Here is a 19,424-nt window from a genome sequence, read left to right on the forward strand (position 1 = left end):
CAAGCAAGAAATGGAACGCATCAACATTACAATACTTGGTGTGAGCGAACTAAAATGGACGGGAACGGAACATTTTCAATCAGGCAACTATAAAATATTTTATGCAGGAAATGAGAAATTAAGAAGAAATGGGGTTGCTTTAATAGTGAGAAGTGATGTAGCAAAAGCAATTAAGAACTATAACACAAGGTCTGAGCGAGTTATATCAATGAGATTAAATGGGAAACTTATTAACATAACCATCATCCAAGTCTATGCTCCAACGTCAAACACAGAAGAAGAGGAATTGGAGAGATTTTACGCAGAACCATAGGAGGAAATTGATCACACACCAAAACAAGATGTGCTGATAATCATGGGGGACTGGAATCCAAAAGTAGGGAACAGAGAAGAACTAGGAATTGTGGGGAAATGGGGCTTAGGAGATAGAAATGAAACAGGAGAAAGACTTATTGAATTCAGTGAAGCCAATAATTTGTTTCTTGCAAACACATTTTTTGAACAACCGAAAAGAAGACTGATTATATAACTGGTAGCAGAAGATGGAGAAGTTCCATACCTTCTGCAAAAACAAGGCCAGGAGCAGACTGCAGTACAGATCATGAACTGGTCGTATCGAAAATCAGAGTAAAGCTAAAGAAGAACAAAGCAATCATAATGCCAAAATAGAATTTAAATAACATCCCAGAAGAAGATAAAGATCAAATGAGGCACAGATTTGAGGCTTTAAACTTTGTTGACAGAGAACCAGAAGAACTATGGAGTGAAGTCAGAGACATTATCAGGGCAGAATGCAAAAAGACAATACCTCTAGTTAAAAACAGAGGAAAAACCTCAATGGATGACTGAAGAAACTCTTAAAATGGTTAAAGAGAGAAGGAAAGTAAAAGCAAGAGGAGATAGAAACACAGTCAGAACCCTAAATGCAACAATACAGCGACTAGTACATACTGACAAAGAGATCTATTACAATAGTTATTGTATAGAAATAGGACAACAAAAAGGGAAGAATAAGAGCCCTATTCCAAAAGATTAGAGAAATGAAAGGGAAATTTAAACCAAGAGTAGGGATGTTGAATAATCAACAGGGGAACACACTGACTGATCGAGATGAAATAAAAGGAAGATGGAAACAATACACTGAAGAACTCTACAAAAGAGATGCCAGGATGACAGATTCATTCATGGAGGAATTGTATGATGAAGAACCAGAAATTTTAGAATGTGAGGTGAAAGCTGCTCTTCAAATACTTGAAGAAACAAATCACCAGGAACAGATGGCATACCAATAGAGTTGCTACAAGCTACTGAGACTGAATCTGTCCAAATTTTGACAAACATTTGTCAAGAAATATGGAAAACTAAACAATAGCCCGCAGATTGGGAGCATTCTATATCCCAATTCCAAAGAAAGGGGATCACAAGGAGTGCAGTTATCAAACTATTGCCTTAATAGGCGGTTTGAACATATAAAACCGATTCTGGCCCGCTTGCATTGGCTGCCTGTATGTTTTCCAGCTCGATTCAAAGTGCTGGTTTTAACCTATAAAGCCTTACACGGCTTGGGACCACAATACCTGATGGAATGCCTCTCCCGACACGAACCCACCCGTACACTACGCTCAACATCAAAGGCCCTCCTCCGGGTGCCTACTCCGAGGGAAGCTTGGAGGATGGCAACAAGAGAGAGGGCCTTCTCACTGGTGGCCCCCAAATTATGGAATGATTTTCCTGAGGAGGTGTGCCTGATGCCAACACTGATCTTTCCGGTGCCAGGTCAAGACTTTCCTCTTCTTCCAGGCATTTTAGCATGGAATTGATGACAGAATCTCCAGTTCACTGGAGAGAACCCTCTTCTACTTCTGTGTTTGGAATTGATAAGTGACTGAACTACAAGCCCTTGCTTAACTGTTGGGTGTTAACAATTATTTATTATTACTGCTGGGAGGAAGGGCGGGATATAAATCAAATAATAAATAAATATATTTGTTTATTGCATTTATATTCCACCTTTTCTTCAAGGAGATCAAGGTGGTATACATGATTCTCTCCCCTCCTCATTTAATCCCCACAACTCTGTGAGGTAGGTTAGGCTGAGAGGCAGTGACTGTGAGCTTCATGGCTGAGCGGGGATTCGAAACCTGGTCTCCCAGGTCCTAGTCCAGTACTCTAACCACTACACCACACAGGCAAGCTGAAGGTAAATGTAGATGCTTTGGAATTTAAGAAGAGGGAAGTTCATATACTGCGGGGGTGGGAGGACAGACAGAGATAAAAACATGTCTGCCTCTACAAGGGTCCATTGATAATGTCATAAGGAGCCCAATAAATGCCTGTGCTGGGACCTATAAACAGTAAAACTGAGGACAAGATTAAAAGCTATCCCCCAACGGCAGTTTTAAATTTATCTGACCACAAGAGGGAACTCTGTTCAAAAAATGAAAAGAAAGCAGTGTGCTTGAAATTTGAAAGCTTTCACAAATAGTTGCCAGCCCTCACTGCTGTTCTACCTGCTGCTCATTCCTTTCCAACCACCCTTTCCCTCCCCCTCGTTTCAATTCTCTCCTCACCACTTTCTTTCCTATCCTCCTGCTCCTCTACAGCAGGAATGGGGAACCTCTGGCCCACTAGGCCTCCCCATTTGGCCTGTGAGCACTTTTCAGCCAAGTGTGGAGCAGGTGAAGGCAGGGTTTGTCCCAAAGGGCTTTGCAGGCACAGCCAATTGACATTGGTTGCAAAGCCCACTACACAGTCCTTCCAAGTGCAGAACAACCAAAGCTTGCCTGTGGGGGTGAGAGGTGATAAAGGATCTGGCCCACCAAGCCAAAAAAGTTCCTCACCCACATTCTACAGGAATACATGCTGCCCATTACTACCTAATATTTTTATTTAGCATATTTATAGACTATCCTTCAGTACAGAATTCCAGGGCACTTCACACATTAAAACAGCAGCAGCAGGAACACATACATACAGCCAACATTTAATTTAGCATTTAATCCTGTGTGCTATTGAGCTAGGTTCAAGGTTCTTGTACCAGTATACAAAGTTCTAAATTATCTAGGCCCAAGATACCTTAATCACTGAGATCATCTGGGGGAGCACTATTAGTGGTCCCACATGGACCAGAAGCACGACTCGTATCAAAAACAAGTCACGCCTTTTGTGTTGTGGGCTCAACTCTGTGGAATTCTTGACCATTAGAAGTCACTGTCCCAGCTGAGTTGCAGAAGCCTGGTTAAAATCATTTTATTTCAGAAGGCCTTCGCACCATGAATGCTTCTCTGTTGTTTTAAAGTTTTCTCATGTTTTGGTTTCATACTTTGAGATTTTAAAGTTTGAGGTTTAATTTGTTGTTTTTTTTACATTTTGTATACAGTAATGCCTCAATTAACAAAAGCTCCTTTTAACAAAGACTTTTTTGGGTGGGGACACACTCTGACATAGTCAGAATGTGGCTCCTTGTCTACTGGATTGCTTGCAGGCAGCTCTCTCATGCATGACTAGAATGGCACTCCTTGCCAGGTGGCACAGGCCCCTCCATAGTAAACAATGCTTCAGGTGCCCTGGAAGGACTGTTTACTGCAGATGCACCTGCGCGACCTGGCAAGGAGCATGATTCTAGCTGCGTATGCGCTCTAACACAGGGTGTTGACTGCCCCTTTCCTATCTGCTTGAGCGTAGGAGAGGATGGCGCAGAGAGAGAGAGAGAGAGAGAGAGAGAGAGAGAGCGCACAGATAGTGGTGCTGCCCCTTGCCTGCTTGAGCGTACAATGAGGAGAACTGTGCACAAAGCTTTAAATTTACTTATGCAAAGCTTACCTGAACTGGTTGTTTCATTTCAGATATGCATATTGTTAGTTTTAAATAAAAGGTTTGCTAAAATATGCAAAAACAGCAAACTTCTTTTTTGTGGTGGAGGAACCTATCTCTATTTTTTTCTATATTATTCCTACTTCTGGTGCCAAATTTTCTGTTAAAGTAGTAATGTTCAGGAATGCATGTACTTCATTAACTGAGGTTTTATTGTATTGTACATTTTTAACAATGTAAGTTGCTTTGAGACCTCGAAGGTGAAAAGTGAGATATAAGCATTTAAAATAAATAAATAAATGCCATGACATTGCTGACTAACTACTAGATACTGTGGATTTCTGCTCGCTAGACACTCCCCACTGGAGGGAACAGCAGGGCAGCATGCAGCAAATGGTGATTTTTTCCTGATTTTTCCTACCCACTGCAGACCCCTGAAAATCTGCTCTGGAGGATGGGGAAGTGGCACAGGGAAATCAGCAAAAAAAATGTTCCCTACTCCCTTCCGCAGGACCCTCCAATAGAATATAATCTCTAAAGGATTAGAGTTTTCAGCCATTTTGTGTTGGGTTTTTGGTTGTAAAACTTGGGCTGTAAAATGGTTGCTTTTTGCTTTAAAGAATCTTGTGCATAGGAGGATGAAAAGTTCACAGGAAGGTTAAAAGTACAAGGGGATATTTTCCTCAGGATGTTTTGCACAGGAGGGTCAAAGGCTTATCCTGGCAGTTAAGGGAAAATAGCAATATAACCAAGACACTGCTCTCCTTGTGATTGGATGAAAGGTTTGGAGAGCAAGTAAAAATACTGAATGTAAGTAAAGCTATAAAATAGGGTAGCTGGTCAGAAGGTTGTGGAGTCAGAAACTTGAAGAGCTGAAAGTGAAGAGCTGCAAGAGAGAAAAAGGGCTGAAACACTGAAAAATGCTAGAGAGTACGGTTGGACACTGCAGGAGAAAGGAACATGGAGAGAACCATGAAGTGATGAAAAAGGTTAACTGAGAGATGCAAACTGATTATTATTGACTTGATTAGGGAAACAGTCTAGAATAGGTATAGCTGAATGTATTTGTCTCTTGTTTGCTCTTATGAGTAATTCCTCAAAACTGTAAAATAGGTAGTGTGTGCACACAAAATTTATTGTTTCAAAAACTGTTTTAAAACAGTTAAAAAAATTTTTTAAGTAAAATAATAGTTCCAAATAATGGTGAGAGGCCTTGTTATTCACTCCAAACCTAAGTGCCATATACCATCTATCCAGGATAGGGAATAGATTGGGTCAGCTAAAGTCCAGAAGGTTAAAGGATTGTTTAGTGGAGGCAACAGAAGAAAAATAACTGACCCAATTGGTGGAGAGTTGGTTTGGCTAGTTTACTTGCCTGCCTCCCTTCCATCGCACTGTGCAGGCTAGCTTGTACTCTTTCACACAGTCCTTTTTGTGAACAGAAAAGCCACTGCATGATCATTTGATATAGCACAAAAATGTTCCAGACTAACACTCTTCTTGCTTTATAGGGACTCTTATTTCATAATCAGAGGTCAGAACCTTTCTGCAGCAACAGGCATTACCCATTCTTAAAATACAGTGCTACCCTCCCCACCCCAATTCTATTATTTGGAAACACTGCAACTTACTCTTCAATCCAAATGCACAGGCAGAAAAAAAATCTGCTACAAACAGGAAAATGTACCATTGGTCTCACCTGAAAGGTGATTTTCATAGGAAGGGGCCATCACTGTGGGTAACAGTTCCACCTATCGTGCGAAGGCAAGAATGTTTTTGAAGTCAAGACTAGGGACGTCATGCCCCTCCCACTCTCCAGTTCATTCGTAGCGAGTCTGAAAGATATCTAAAAATACAAGAACAAGGCCAACAGGCCCGCCAGGAAAATAACATAATAGTCACATGCATAACAACATGACTCTAACCTAACTACATAACATAACAGAACTAAAAGTCTTGACTTCACTCTTACATTTAAATATAATATGGAAACAATAACATATAACCCATTGATAAAATCACTAGTCATCCTCCAACTGGGAGGGTCGTGATGGCCCCTTCCTATGAAAATCACCTTTCAGGTGAGACCAATGGTACATTTTCCATAGGAAGTGGGCCATCACTGTGGGATGTACCAAAGCAACCCATATAGGGAGGGACCACCCACGTGTTAATCCTCATTAAGAACCTGTTGCAACACTCGTCTGCCAAAAGAAGCATCAGCAGAGGCATAACGATCAATTTTATAATGTCTTATAAACGAGTGTGGGGAAGACCAGACTGCGGCCCTACAAATATCGGCAACAGGAGCATTAGTAGCAAAAGCAGCCGAAGTGGCAGCTGACCTAGTAGAATGAGCTGTTATACTAGCAGGAACTGGCAGCTTCAGGGACTCATATGCTAAGGTAATGCATGCCCTTAACCAACGGGATAAGGTAGGATTGGATACTTTATGCCCCATAGACCCTGGATGAAAGGATACAAACAGAGACTCCGTTCGTCGAATCTCTTGGGTCCTAGACAGGTAGGTCTTGAGAGCCCTCCGGACATCCAATGAATGCCAAGCCTTCTCGAGAGGATGGGTAGGATTCGGGCAAAAGGAAGGCAAAACAATGTCCTGGTTGCAATGAAAAACTGAATCGACCTTGGGACGAAAGGAAGGGTCAGTCTTCAGCACAACAGAGTCCTTATGGAAGACGCAGAGGTGTCTAGTGGAAGACAATGCGCCCAACTCCGAAACGCGTCTGGCAGATGTGATTGCAATCAGAAACAGGACCTTGAAGGACAGAATACGTAGGGACACAGTTCTGATGGGTTCAAACGGAGGGCGTTGCAAAGCCTGCAGAACTTTCGGCAAACTCCATGAGGGGAACCGATGGACAACAGCCGGAGAGCGTAGGGCGACTCCCCTCAAAAAACGTTTGATGAACGGATGTGAGGAAATATGATCTCCAGGAGAGGACACTGAGAGAATGGATGACAGAGTAGACGCATGTCGACGTAGAGTGTTGGGTCGAAGTCCCATCATAAAGCCACTATGGAGAAATTGGAGCACCTGGTGCACATTGGCCTGGGATGGATCGTGGTGGTGGGACTGACACCACTTGGAGAAAGCCACCCAGGTATGTTGATAAATGCGAGTGGTAGATGGTCTTCTCGAGGCCAAAATAATATCAATCACAGCGTCAGACAGTCCAGCTGACCTCAAGTGTCTCCGTTCAAACGCCACGCTGTTAGATTGAGCCAAGTAGGGTCCTGGTGCAGTACTGGACCCTGGGATAAGAGGTCTGGCGTTACTGGAAGTGTCCAAGGGTCCATCATTGACATTGCCAGAAGATCTGAGAACCACGGACGGCGTGGCCAAAATGGTGCTATCAGAACCAGCTGTGCCCTTTCGGTTCGCGCCTTCCTCAAGGTTTTGGCTAACAATGGTATGGGAGGAAAGGCGTACAATAGACCGTCTGGCCACGGTGTTGTCAGAGCATCCACTGCTTCTGCTGTTGAGTCCAGGTATCGGGCAAAGTACCTGGGAAGCTGGCAATTGTGACTGGAAGCAAACAGGTCGACTGAGAGGGCGCCGAACCGACACTGGAGACGATGGAAAATGGCTGGATGAAGTTTCCATTCTCCCGGGAAGACCTGTTGTCTGCTGAGCCAGTCTGCTGTCACATTCAAAATCCCTTTGAGGTGCTCTGCTTTCAGGGATTGTAGATGTTGTTCTGCCCAGACAAAGATGAGGGAGGCTAAGTCCTGCAGAGGACGAGACCTGGTGCCCCCTTGTCTGTTCAAATGTGATTTTACACACGTGTTGTCTGTTCGAATGAGCACATGATGCAAAGGGAACAGAGACTGAAAATGACATAGAGCCAAGTGGACAGCCTTTAGTTCCAGCCAGTTGATGCTTCGAGCTCGCTCTGCGTTGGGCCAAACCCCCTGAACATACTGGGAGTTGCAGTGGGCTCCCCAACCTATGAGGCTGGCGTCTGTGGTCACGACGGTTCTGCGGGGTTCTCTGAACGACGTGCCCATGGAGAGGTGTTGAACCTTGGTCCACCAGCGGAAGGAGAGGCGCAGAGCGGGGCTCAAACGAACTTTGCGATGGTTGGAGCTGGCAATGTCTTTTTGAAAAGGCAACAGAGTCCACTGAAGGGGCCGAGTGTGAGCTCGAGCCCAGGGTACAATGTGGATTGTGGAGATAAACATCCCGAGCGCTCTGGCGAGAAGCATGACGTCTGCGGATGTTTGTTGCATCAGGGACCTTGCGATGCTTGTGATGGCAGTGATGCGATCTGGAGACAGGAAGACCATTGCCTGCAGGGTGTCCAACATTGCCCCAAGATGTAGTAGGCGTTGGGTTGGTTGGAGATGGCTTTTGTCGAAGTTGACCAGCCAGCCGTAGGTCTGCAAAACATTGAGGGTGATCATTAAATGATGATGAGCCAGCTCTTCAGATTTGGCCCGTATAAGCAGATCGTCCAAATATGGGTAGATATGAACCCCTTGGGTCCGAAGGTAAGCCACTAGGATGAGTAGCACCTTGGAAAATACTCTTGGAGCAGAGGAGAGGCCAAATGGCATCGCTCTGTATTGAAAATGTTGGTGGCCAAAGGCAAACCGAAGAAACTTTCTGTGGGCTATGCAAATGGGTACATGGAGATACGCTTCCTTAAGGTCGATAGAAGCCAGGAAGTCTCCTTCATGCAGACTCTCGGTAATGGAATGGAGAGATTCCATTTTGAACCTGCGGTATGTTACAAAACGGTTGACAAACTTGAGGTCCAATACCGCCCTCCAAGATAAATCTCGTTTTGGCACAGCAAATAGGAGGGAGTACACCCCTTCCGATCTCTCAGTTGTGGGAACTGGCTCTATTGCCGCTATGTGCAAGAGGTGATGTATAGCTGTCTGCATGATGTTGTGCCTGGCTGGTGCCCTTGGGCAAGGAGACGGGTGGAATCTGTCTGACGGGGTTGCCCAGAACTCTATGGTATAGCCATAAGTGAAGAGGTCCCTGATCCAGGGGACCGTAGTAAGGCGCAGCCATCGATCTCCAAAATTAAGTAATCTGCCACCTATGGGGATGGCGTTAATACTACTTGTGTAGGCGAGGACCTCCCCTATATGAGGACGATGAGTTGCCCCTGCGCCCTTGGTACTGACCTCTGCCCTGGGGGCGTCGGTTCCAGGAGCCCCTGAATGCGTTGGAATCATAGGGTCTGAAATCGTGGCCTCGTCCTCCTGGTCGCGTTCCTCGAAAGGGCTGGTTAGAACGAAAGGAGGGAAATCGCCTGAGGGGCCTGTGGTCGATGTTCTTGATTGTGGCTAGAACCGGTTTGTGGGCGTCTTTTGGATCAACCAGAACTGCCTTTAGAGCTTCCTCACCGAAGAGTAGAGATCCGGAGTAAGGAGCCTTGGACAGGTTCAATCTAGCCGCTGAATCAGCTTGCCAGTGGCGAAGCCAGAGGGTGCGACGAGCGACTATTTGAGTCGTCATGGCTCGTGCCCCTAATTGGGTGGCATCCAAAGTGGCATCGGCCACAAAGGCTGCTGTCTTACGTAACTTCAATAGTGCTCTTTTGAAGGCGACAGGATCAGGGTTATCGTCCTCTAGAAGGTCATCCAGCCACATCATAGATGCTCTGGAGAAGATGGAGGCTGAGGCAGAGGCACGCATGGCTAGGGCAGTGGCCTCGTGGTTCTTGCAGAGGGCGAAGTCTATTCGACGTTCAGTAGTATCTTTTAGGTGGGATTCCCCTTCCCTGGGCAAGATAGATCGTGAAACGAGGCGAGCGATCGGTTCATCTATGCCAGGGACATCTAACTTGGTGGCGAAGTCTGGGGCTAGGGCGTAAAGTCTGTCAGCCATGTTCTTGAAGCGTCGAGCTTTGAGCGGGTGGGCCCATTCTTCGGAAGCTAATTTGGCAATTGGGTCCGGCACCAGGATGTAGTGTTCAGTAGGTGCAGGGGATTTGAGGACCTTGGCCCCTTTGAGAGTTGGAGCGGACGAAGTTGAGGGCGCAGTCTGGAGACCAAGGGTATGAAGTACCCTACGTGCGAGCGGTTGGTAATCTGAGGTATTGAACAAGCGATACGATGTATCCTCCTCATGATCTGAATAGTCGCTCCAGTCGTCTCCTTCAACATGGTCAGTGAAAGTTAACTCCTCCGCATACGAGGCTTCGTCCGTACATCTGCCTCTGGCTAAATCGAAGGGATCTGGCGAGCAGGAAGGATGAGCAGCATGGAACGCGCGTTGGTCCATGTTGAGTGGGGGTCTGGCAGGAACCTATGGTAGTGACTGCATTTGTGTGAAATAAGTCAGCATGGCTTGGAGTTGGGAGAGGAAATCAGGAGACAGCTGCAGACCAGATGTGTGAGATGTATGTGCCTGGTGGGCTATTGGAACAGATGTCTGAGGCGGTAAGCCAGAGGTAGGTTCGTTAGGCGAACCGTGAGGGGGAAAGCCAACAAACTCTTCCTCGTCAGAGGCAGGAGCAGGAGAATGGAAAATATCACTTATGTGTGTCTGTGCTGTGGTGGTTGTTGGCACAGAGACATAACGAGGGCGCTTTGGTTTACTATGGCTGGAAAGATGTTTTGTCTTAGCCAGTGCTTTGGCATGTCTGGTCTTAGACGTGTTAGTATGTTGTGGCTTGGCTGATTGTGGCATGTCTGGCTGATCTGGCACCATGTGTGTTGATGGTGACATGCCTGGCTGTTCTGCCATCTTATATGAACCTGGGTGCAGTACACTGCCACGGAGGGGGCAGGATGTAAAGACCCGAACTGGCACAGCGTACTACCACGGAGGGGGTAGGATACACTGGCAGATGGCGAATGCACTGCCACAGAGGGGGCAGAATGCACAGAGGTATCAACGTTAATATAATATAGGCTGTTTTAGAGTTGGCACACTCAGATTAGTGCTGTAGGCTGGGTTTTTGGCTTGTTCACGGCCCCATAGGGGGCAGGATATGTAATGTAAATCAGATTTAGTACAAGTCAGCCACTGATATTAAAGCTCCAGCCTTGATAATGTAATCCAGCCACTAGGATTAAAGCTCCAGCCTTGATAATGTAATCCAGCCACTAGGATTAAAACTCCAGCCTTGATAATGTAATCCAGCCACTAGGATTAAAGCTCCAGCCTTGATAATACAATCCAGCCCACTAGGATTGGAGCTCCAGCCTTAATAATACAATTCAGCCACTATGATTACAGCCACAGTAAAAATGTGTGTAAATCAGCCTTGTGTAAATTTGTCAGCAGCACATATACACAAACATACAGATAGATAGCCTGCAGGGGAGGTATCCGATGCTTAAAAAATGGTAACGAAAAAGGCGGGAATTTTGAATTTCAAAAAATGGCGCCCAGAAAAACGGGCGGGAAAAAAACGATCAAAAGGGAGCTGAGGAAGAAGGAGCAATGGCGGCCGTCGGAAGCGAACTGGGAGAAGGGCTGCCCAGCACGGACTCGCCGAAAGCCGCAGTAGCGGCTCTGGAAAAACTCTGGAAGGGCAGGTAGAGGCAAAAAACGGCAGCCGCCGCAGAGAGAGCCGCAATAGCGGTCTGTAAAGCCCTTCGCAGTGGGATTTAAGCCACGTAGCGAGGGCGATCTGCGGTAAGGAGTAAGAGCGGGAGCCGCAGCTGCAAGCTCCCGCTGAGATCGGATCAGCTACAAGCTCCCGCTGAGATCGGATCAGCCGCAGCCGCGGCAACGATCGGGGGGGGGAAAGGAGGGTGGATTCCCCTTCCCTCACAAGCGATCAAGAGATCGGATCAGCCGCAGCCGTGGTAACGATCGGGGGGGGAGGGAGGGGGATTCCCCTTCCCTCACAAGCGATCAAAAGCGATCAAAAAGAGAACCGCAGCCGCGGTCACTGAGGGAGCCCCCTGGCTACGGATACGGCAGAGCCGGGGGGGGGAGGGGGCTTGAAACTGCCAAAACAAAGAGAGCCGCAGCCGCGGTCTCAGAGGGAGCCCCCAGTCAAGGAAATAAAAGAAATTAAATAGCCTTGAGGAAAGGGGGAAGAGAGCCGCAGCCGCGGTCTCTGAGGGGATCCTCAGTAGGCTAGACACAAAAAACGGAAAAAAGGAAAAAAGGTTTTAAAGAGAGATAGACTTAGCTAAATGCTACGTGAAATTCCAATCTTGTTCGTACGAAGGCAAGAATGAACTGGAGAGTGGGAGGGGCATGACGTCCCTAGTCTTGACTTCAAAAACATTCTTGCCTTCGCACGATAGGTGGAACTGTTACCCACAGTGATGGCCCACTTCCTATGGAAAATGCCATTCCTGTTTCCTTGTTTGTTTGAAGACAACACAAAACTTCCTTCATGCAAAAAGTTACCACAAGATGGAGCCCTTAGTGGTGCAAACCTTCAGCTATCTAATCTGTACTAACTCCAATTACAATGTATTGGATCCAAGAAGTCACTCCATTCATAGAACAGTTTTAGCCAACCCATTACCTTGAAATTGTAAGTTCAGGATAGGTGCTCAAGCTCTAACATGACCTGTTAAAACCCTTACTCTGATACCAACTCTTGCTCTTCAAATTATTAATCATACTTTGCCATTTGGGGTAAGTTGAGATATGTCACAGAAAATGCTTTGAGTGTATAAGGCTCCACCGAATCTCCTATTAAGAAGTTTCAACATCAACATGACCACAAATTGCTTCTAACCATTGAGGACTTCTTCGGAAAGAAAGAAAAATTGTACACATCTGACTAGACCACTGGTCTTTGTGGCATATATTCTAAGAGAGAATATTAATGCATACATTATGCTCTAACTTTTAAGAGTCTAAGATGCCTATCAAAATAAGGGTCAGAGCTTGGAAAAGTTACTTTTTTGAACTACAGCTCCCATCAGCCCCAGCCAGCATGGTCACTGGATTGGGCTGCTGGAAGTTGTAGTTCAAAAAAGTAACTTTTCCAAGCTCTAGGTAGGCTTTGCGTACAAGATGTTGCTAGAACTGCAAAACAACCTGTAAAAAAACCCATCCCATTTGTTCTCCCTCTACCTGCAAACTTGCCTGAAATTGCACAACTCTGCTGCTGTCAGTGTCTTCAATCTCAAAATCAATCTCCAAGAATCAGAATTTATTTCAACAGTTATTTCAACCCAAGATGCTGCAGGATCATTACCATTTTGGTTTAGAAGACAGAGCTAAGGCAATATATATATGTTAGGTAGCACCATTGTGATTTACCTGGCAACTCCTCCATAATCAAGGCCTTCTTCCCCACGAAACTTTATCATTAATCTCTTCCACAAGTCTTTAGGCCTCATCTTCATGACTTGCCTGTAAGACTCCTAAATTACATCAGAAACATTTTTATGAGTATTATGAAAGTCCTTGCTCTAAAAACTCTGACTCTAAAAAAAATCTTGGTATCCAAAACTTATGCCAGGTGGTATCATTATATAAGCACCCATTATGTAAGGATCTTTTGTCATTGCTACACACAATTAAAAATGTCTTTTAACACGCAGAGGTATTGTACCCATTTTCTTGCGCAGTTTATATAAATTGTTAAAGTTTTGAGCTTATTATACCGGATGTATTTCTCCACAAATGAAAAGTGATTTGGCAACAAATTTGTGGTGAGGCTAAACTGTACTGAGAAGGTTTCCATAATCTCTGCCAAATGAGAGCACTGAAAACCATTCTGGTCCAACATGGCAGGACGTTTATCTTTTACTGTCACACGAAAAGGGGCGGTTCATATACTGCTGCACTGAAATCCTCTTAAATCTGCAATGCATGCCTTAAATTATTGAAATAGAATGTACTTCCACAAAAACATGCATAGGCCTGCAAACTTAAATTACATAAAATAATGCCCGACAATAAATGCCAAACGTACACAAAGAATAAGTTTCAGTCTCCTTATGCTATCACACACAATGAAATCTCAAAATGTGCATTGTATTTCAGAAGTTTCTACATGAGTTTTGTCCATTTATATTCCAAAAAAGCAAGAATCATCCAACAGCAGCATATTGCCCACTTTATTTAACACCTGCAGTAATTCCACCATCCTTGAGTTACCTCAAAAATTTCTTCTCTGGAGACTTCTATGCGACAATGTCCAGCTTGGGGCTGCTGCTGGGATAGCTCCTGTCTCAGAATCTTGAGTTTCTGCACTAGGTCACGCTTATACCTGGGCACAGTCAGACATTCGGCCTCATCCGGAAGCTGGCAAAGCGATACTACCTGCTGCTGTTGCTGCTGCTGATCTTTAAGTTGGTTCTGACGGCTGAAAAGAAGTGCAACTGCTTTCAGTGATTCGAGACTTCCAATTTTGGATTTCCCTTCTCACAGCAAATTAATATGACTTTAAATCAACATTTTGAGGCAAATGTAGCATCGGTTTCTATGCAAGTCTCCTGAGAGTACATACATCTGTCTGTCTTGATAATTTTCAACCAGCTTTTGAGGGCTTTTAAATATTTCTGTTAAGCAGATTGCAGCATTATGTTGCCATTCATTGCTCAAAAGTTCTCTCATATTTTTTTGCATGTTTTATCATCTTTCATCTTAATATTGAGTTATTTCAGGACACAACTAATCTAAAAGTGGATACCACATTATATTTTAAATGGCTTGCCTGAAGAAGAATTAGCTTACAAAACTAATTTCAATGTACAAGCAGCTTGGCAAAGATAGTGTTCCTTGTACCTGGACTAGTTCAGACCACAGGAATGTCGTCAGCTTTATATGTAACCAATTGACACAGATAAATGAATATGTATCTATACCTTGTTCCTCACTCCCACTCCTCCCATGGACAGGTTCCTGGCCGCTCATCTGCTGTGCCCACTGGCCTGTGTATGCTGTTGTTTAACACCAGATCAGTATACAATAAGATCACACTCATCAATGATTTGATCATGGATGAGGGTGCTGATTTGGTGTACATTACCGAGACCTGGGTGGGTAAGCTGGGAAGTTTGCCCACCAGGATACTTGGTGCAAGCAGCCAGCACAGGCTGCAGGGGTGGGGGGAGGGGTTGCTGTGGTCTACAGAACTTCCATCTTCCAGGAAACCACTATTGTCTTGGAGCTGGCTGTGAGGGACTGCACCTGGTGTTGGTTCAAAGAGACAGTAAACTACGGTTGTTACTGGTGCACTGTCTATCCTGCTGCCTAGCAGCTTCTCTGACCAAGCTGGCGGAAGCCATCTCAGCTGTGGTATTGGAGAAGCTCGGAACAATAGTCCTGGGTGATTTTCAATGTCCATGCTGAGGCTGCCTCTAGTGTTCCAGGTTGGGACTTCATGGCCTCCATGATGACCATGCGACTGTCTCAGGTTGTCACCAATACAACATATAGGGTAAGGCACACACTCAACTTGATGGAGGAAAGGGTGGTCTGGAATAGGGGGGTGGATGTCACCCCACTGTCGTGGTCAGACCACTTCCTGGTGAAGTTTAGACTTACAGCTCCAATCTTCCCCTGCAGGAGTGGTAGACAGATTAAGAAGGTCCACCCCTGGAGACTAAGGGAATCCTCTGGATTCCTGAATGCCCTGGGAGAATTTCCAGTAGATACAGCAGGTCACCCTGCTGAAGCCCTTGTTACGCTGTGGAACAATGAGACACATCGGGCTCAACATAGTTGCCCCTGAGCCTTGTGGAGCCCGGTTTACATCTTGGTATACCGATGAACTAAGGGCAAAGACAAAGGCTAGATGACGGCTAGAGCACAATTGGCAAAAGATGTGCTGTGAGGCTGATCAGACACGAGTAAAACATCATAACTGCGCCTATGTGGCGGTGAGGGTGGCGAAGAAGGCCCACTTCTCTGCCTCCATCGCATCCTCAAGTAGCTGTCCAGTGAGCCGTTTCACATTGTCAGTGGTCTGTTAACATCAATTCCAGGAAATGTCTTAGACACTTTGGAAGCTCACTGTGAACTGTTTGCAAGGCACTTCAAGTGTAAAGTTACTCACTTCTGTAGCAAACTTGATGCCCCATCTACTATAGTCCCCAGCGAAGTGTCTAATGCAGCTTCTACTGCAACTTCTTGGGACCACTTTCAGTTGATGCAGCCTGATGACATGGACAAGGTGCTTGCGATGATGCGGCCAGCAATGCACCCTCTCCACCCTCACCCTTCTTGGCTTATTAAAGATTGCTGAGGGAGTATGACTGAGTGGATTTAGGGTGTGGTCAATGCATCTTTGCAAGAGGGAGTAGTCCCAGCCAACCCTGCTGGACTCCAATTCCCCTCGCCATCTCTGACCTCGGCCACGCGGGCTGCTGTGAGTTGGAGCCCAGCAATACCCAGCGAGCCCGGCAGGTTCCCCACCTTGGCAGTTGTTCTAGAAGTGAGATTCAGGCCCTGAAAATGAAGTCTTTCATTGTCAGGAGTGGTTTTTCTCTCTGGCTTAAGAGGAGAGTACTTCTCAGTACATGCAGCGTGCTGTTTCCACAGGACTCCTTTACTGAAGCTGGGCTTCAGGCTAACATGAACCCCATTCCCAAATGTGTGCCCTTTTTTTCCCTGTCAGTTTGCATAAAAGCACCTCTGCTGGGTCACACCAAAGGCCAACCAGATGACATTTGGAGGTATTAAGATGTTCCAGCCGCTCCAGGCGCCTGCACCACGCTGTATTTTTACTGGAAGTTGTAATTGCTGTTTTTTTAATAATGTTATTTGTTATTTCTATGATGAAAAGACGAGCTTCTATGATGAGCTTCCGCCGGGCCTTGAAGACCTGGCTCTTCAGGCAGCCTTTTGGGGTGGGCTAGATTTTATTATCAGTGTTTTCAGATTTTTAATGTCTAATGTATTTGTATGTCTATTTTGTACGTCGCCCAAAGTGGCTGGATAACCAGCCAGATGGGCGACTAATAAACTCAATAAATAAATAAATAAATAAATAAATTTAATTTTGTAAATTGTATTGTTTTATTGATATATTCCTGTATTGTGTTTTTCTTGTAAGCCACCTTGAGGGTCTTTTGGCCATAAGGCAGGGTAAAAATAAACAACAACAACAATAATAGTAATAATAGTAATAATAGTAATAAAAGCTGTGATCTGACCACTCCTGAAAAAGCCAACCCTGGACCCACTGGTTTGTGACAATTACCGCCTGGTCACAAATACTCCCTTTTTAGGGAAGGTGATTGAGAGGAGTGCAGAAGAGTATGTGAATTACACGAGGCAGGTCTCTCTCTTTGCCTTTTCATCTGTACACTGTTTCACATAGTATGAGAAGTTGATTGAGAGGGTTGTGGCACAGCAACTGCAAGTACTCTTGCATGAAACAGATTATCTTGACCCATTACAATCTGGGTTCAGGCCTGGTTATGGCACTGAATCGGCCTTGAAGGATGACTTTTATTGTGAGAAGAACAGGGGGAATGTGACCCTGTTTGTTATTCTTACTTGATCTCTCAGCAGCTTTTCATACCATTGACCGTGGTATCCTCCTGAACCAACTGGGTATCAGAGGCACTGTTTTACAGTGGTTCCAATCCTACCATATCATACTGTAGCATTTTCAGACAATAGCATTTGCTTTTCTTTTGGCCTCCTGACAGTTGTACTGTGGGGTGCCAGAGTGTTCCATTTTGTTCCCCATGCTGTTTAACATCTATATGAAGCCCTTGGGAGTGGTCATCAGGAGATTTGGGGAGGGAGGTGTCAGCAGTATGCCGATGATACCCAGCTCTATTTCTCTGTAACATCTGAATTGGGAGAGACAGTTCAAGCCCTGGACCGGTGCCTGAACTCAGTGATGGGCTGGATGAGGGCCAATAAATTGAGTTAGAATCCTAGCAAGATGGAGGCGCTGTGGGTCAGAGGTTCCTGAGTATATTTATTTATTATTTAATTTGTATCTCGCCCTTCCTCCCAGCAGGAGCCGAAGGCAGCGAACAAAGCACTAAAAACACTTTAAGACATCATAAAAACAGATATTAAAATACATTAAAACAAAACAGCATTAAAAACATTTTTTAAAAAAATGTTTAAAAAGGGTTAAAAACATTATTAAAAAACATATTAAGCAATTCTAACATGGACGCAGACTGGGATAGGTCTCAACCTAAAAGGCTTGCTGAAAGAGGAAAGTCTTCAAAAGGTGCCAGAAAGGTAGCAGAGATGGCGCCTGCCTAATATTCAAAGGGAGGGAATCCCACAGGGTAGGTGCTGCCACACTAAAGGTCCGTTTCCTATACTGTGCAGAATGAACCTCCTGATAAGATGGTATCTGCAGGAGGCCCTCACCTGCACAGCACAGTGATCAACTGGGTATATAAGGGGTAAGACGGTCTTTCAGGTATCCTGATCTCGAGCCAGTGCAATTCTTTCAGCAGCGGGGTGACATGTTGGCAATACCCTGCCCCAGTGAGCAGTCTCGCCGCTGCATTTTGCACCAGCTGCAGCTTCCGGACCAACCTCAAGGGCAGCTCCACATAGAGTGCATTACAGTAATCCAGCCTAGAGGTTACCAGTACATGGACAACAGTGGTCAGGCTATCCCAGTCCAGAAACGGCCACAGCTGTCTCACCAGCCAAAGCTGGTAAAAGGCACTCCTAGCCAGAGGTCACCTGGGCCTCTAGCAACAAAGATGTATCCAGGAGTACCCCCTGGCTACGGACCTGCTCTTTCAGAGGGAGGACAACCCCGTCCAAAGCAGGCAACTGACCAATTATCCAAACTCAGGAACCACCAACCCACAGCGCCTCCGTCTTGCTAGGATTCAGACTCAGTTTACTGGCCCTCATCCAGCCCACCACCAAGTCCAGGGCTTTCATGGCCTCTCCCAATTCAGATGCTATGGAGAAATAGAGCTGGGTATCATCAGCATGCTGCTGACACCTCGCCGCAAAGCTCCTGATGACTGCTCCCAAGGGCTTCATATAGAAGTTAAACAGCATGGGGGACAAGATGGCACTCTGCGGCACCCCACAGCACAGCTGCCAGGATCGGAACCACTGTAAAACAGTGCAATACCCAGCTCACCAAGTCCGCCCAGAAGGATACCATGGTTAATGGTATCAAAAGCCGCTGAAAGATCCAGTAAGAATAACAGGGTCACACTCCCCGTCCTTCTCCCGATAAAGGTCATCCACCAGGGCGACCAAGGCCGATTCAGTCCCAAAACCAGGCCTGAACCCAGACTGCGATGGGTCAATATAATGTTTCATCCAAGAGTACTTGCAGTTGCTGTGCCACAACCCTCTCAATCACCTTCCCTAAGAAGGGGGTATTTGCACTAACACATTGGAATTCCCTCCCCTTACATTTTAGACAGGCGCCATCTCTGTTATGTTTTCAGTACCCATTGAAGACCTTCCTCTTTCAACAAGCCTTTTAAGTAGAGACCTTCTCCCAGTCTGTGCTGGAATTGCTGTTTGTTTTGTTTTAGTATGTTTTTAAGGCTTTTGTTTTTAAGACGTTTCAAAGCGCTTCTAGAGTTTTTGTCTGCCACCCTGGGCTCCTTCTGGAAGGAAGGGTGGGATATAAATGTAATAAATGAATATTTTCCACTAGCTATTCTCAAAAATGTATTGAAGCAAAGTTCAGATTTGAGGGGAAAAGCTTTACAAGAAAGTATTTTCAAGGTAAAAATGCATGAAG

General features: G+C 45.4%; 2 protein-coding genes across 5 annotated transcripts in view; both read right to left on the bottom strand.

Moving 5' to 3' along the window:
- The window catches only part of SMURF2 (SMAD specific E3 ubiquitin protein ligase 2), a 167,557-nt gene that overhangs the window by 23,337 nt on the left and 124,796 nt on the right, over window positions 1-19,424 (bottom strand). For all 4 annotated transcript variants that reach the window (XM_061615549.1, XM_061615548.1, XM_061615552.1 and 1 more), the window contains 2 exons: window positions 13,877-14,084; window positions 13,034-13,137 (listed from right to left, as the gene is read on the bottom strand). In XM_061615549.1, coding sequence (XP_061471533.1) covers window positions 13,034-13,137; window positions 13,877-14,084 — 312 coding nt within the window. The remainder of the gene's footprint in view (window positions 1-13,033; window positions 13,138-13,876; window positions 14,085-19,424) is intronic.
- Window positions 5,502-12,204, bottom strand: LOC133379730 (uncharacterized). Its single transcript, XM_061615545.1, has 2 exons — window positions 8,974-12,204; window positions 5,502-8,214 (listed from the first exon to the last, which is right to left on the bottom strand). Exons 1-2 carry the CDS (start codon window positions 10,073-10,075, stop codon window positions 5,984-5,986), a joined length of 3,333 nt encoding a protein of 1,110 aa, XP_061471529.1. The 5' UTR covers window positions 10,076-12,204; the 3' UTR covers window positions 5,502-5,983.

This window comes from Rhineura floridana, chromosome 3 (genome assembly GCF_030035675.1).
Source record: "Rhineura floridana isolate rRhiFlo1 chromosome 3, rRhiFlo1.hap2, whole genome shotgun sequence".
Taxonomy (NCBI): Eukaryota; Metazoa; Chordata; class Lepidosauria; order Squamata; family Rhineuridae; genus Rhineura; species Rhineura floridana.

Excerpts from the sequence above, each read along its gene's own strand:
- LOC133379730 (XM_061615545.1), bottom strand. The coding sequence starts at position 10,075 with ATGGACCAACGCGCGTTCCATGCTGCTCATCCTTCCTGCTCGCCAGAT. Across the intron at positions 8,215-8,973 it reads CCGACGCCCCCAGGGCAGAG|ACCTACGGCTGGCTGGTCAA; the intron begins GTCAGTACCAAG and ends AATGTTTTGCAG.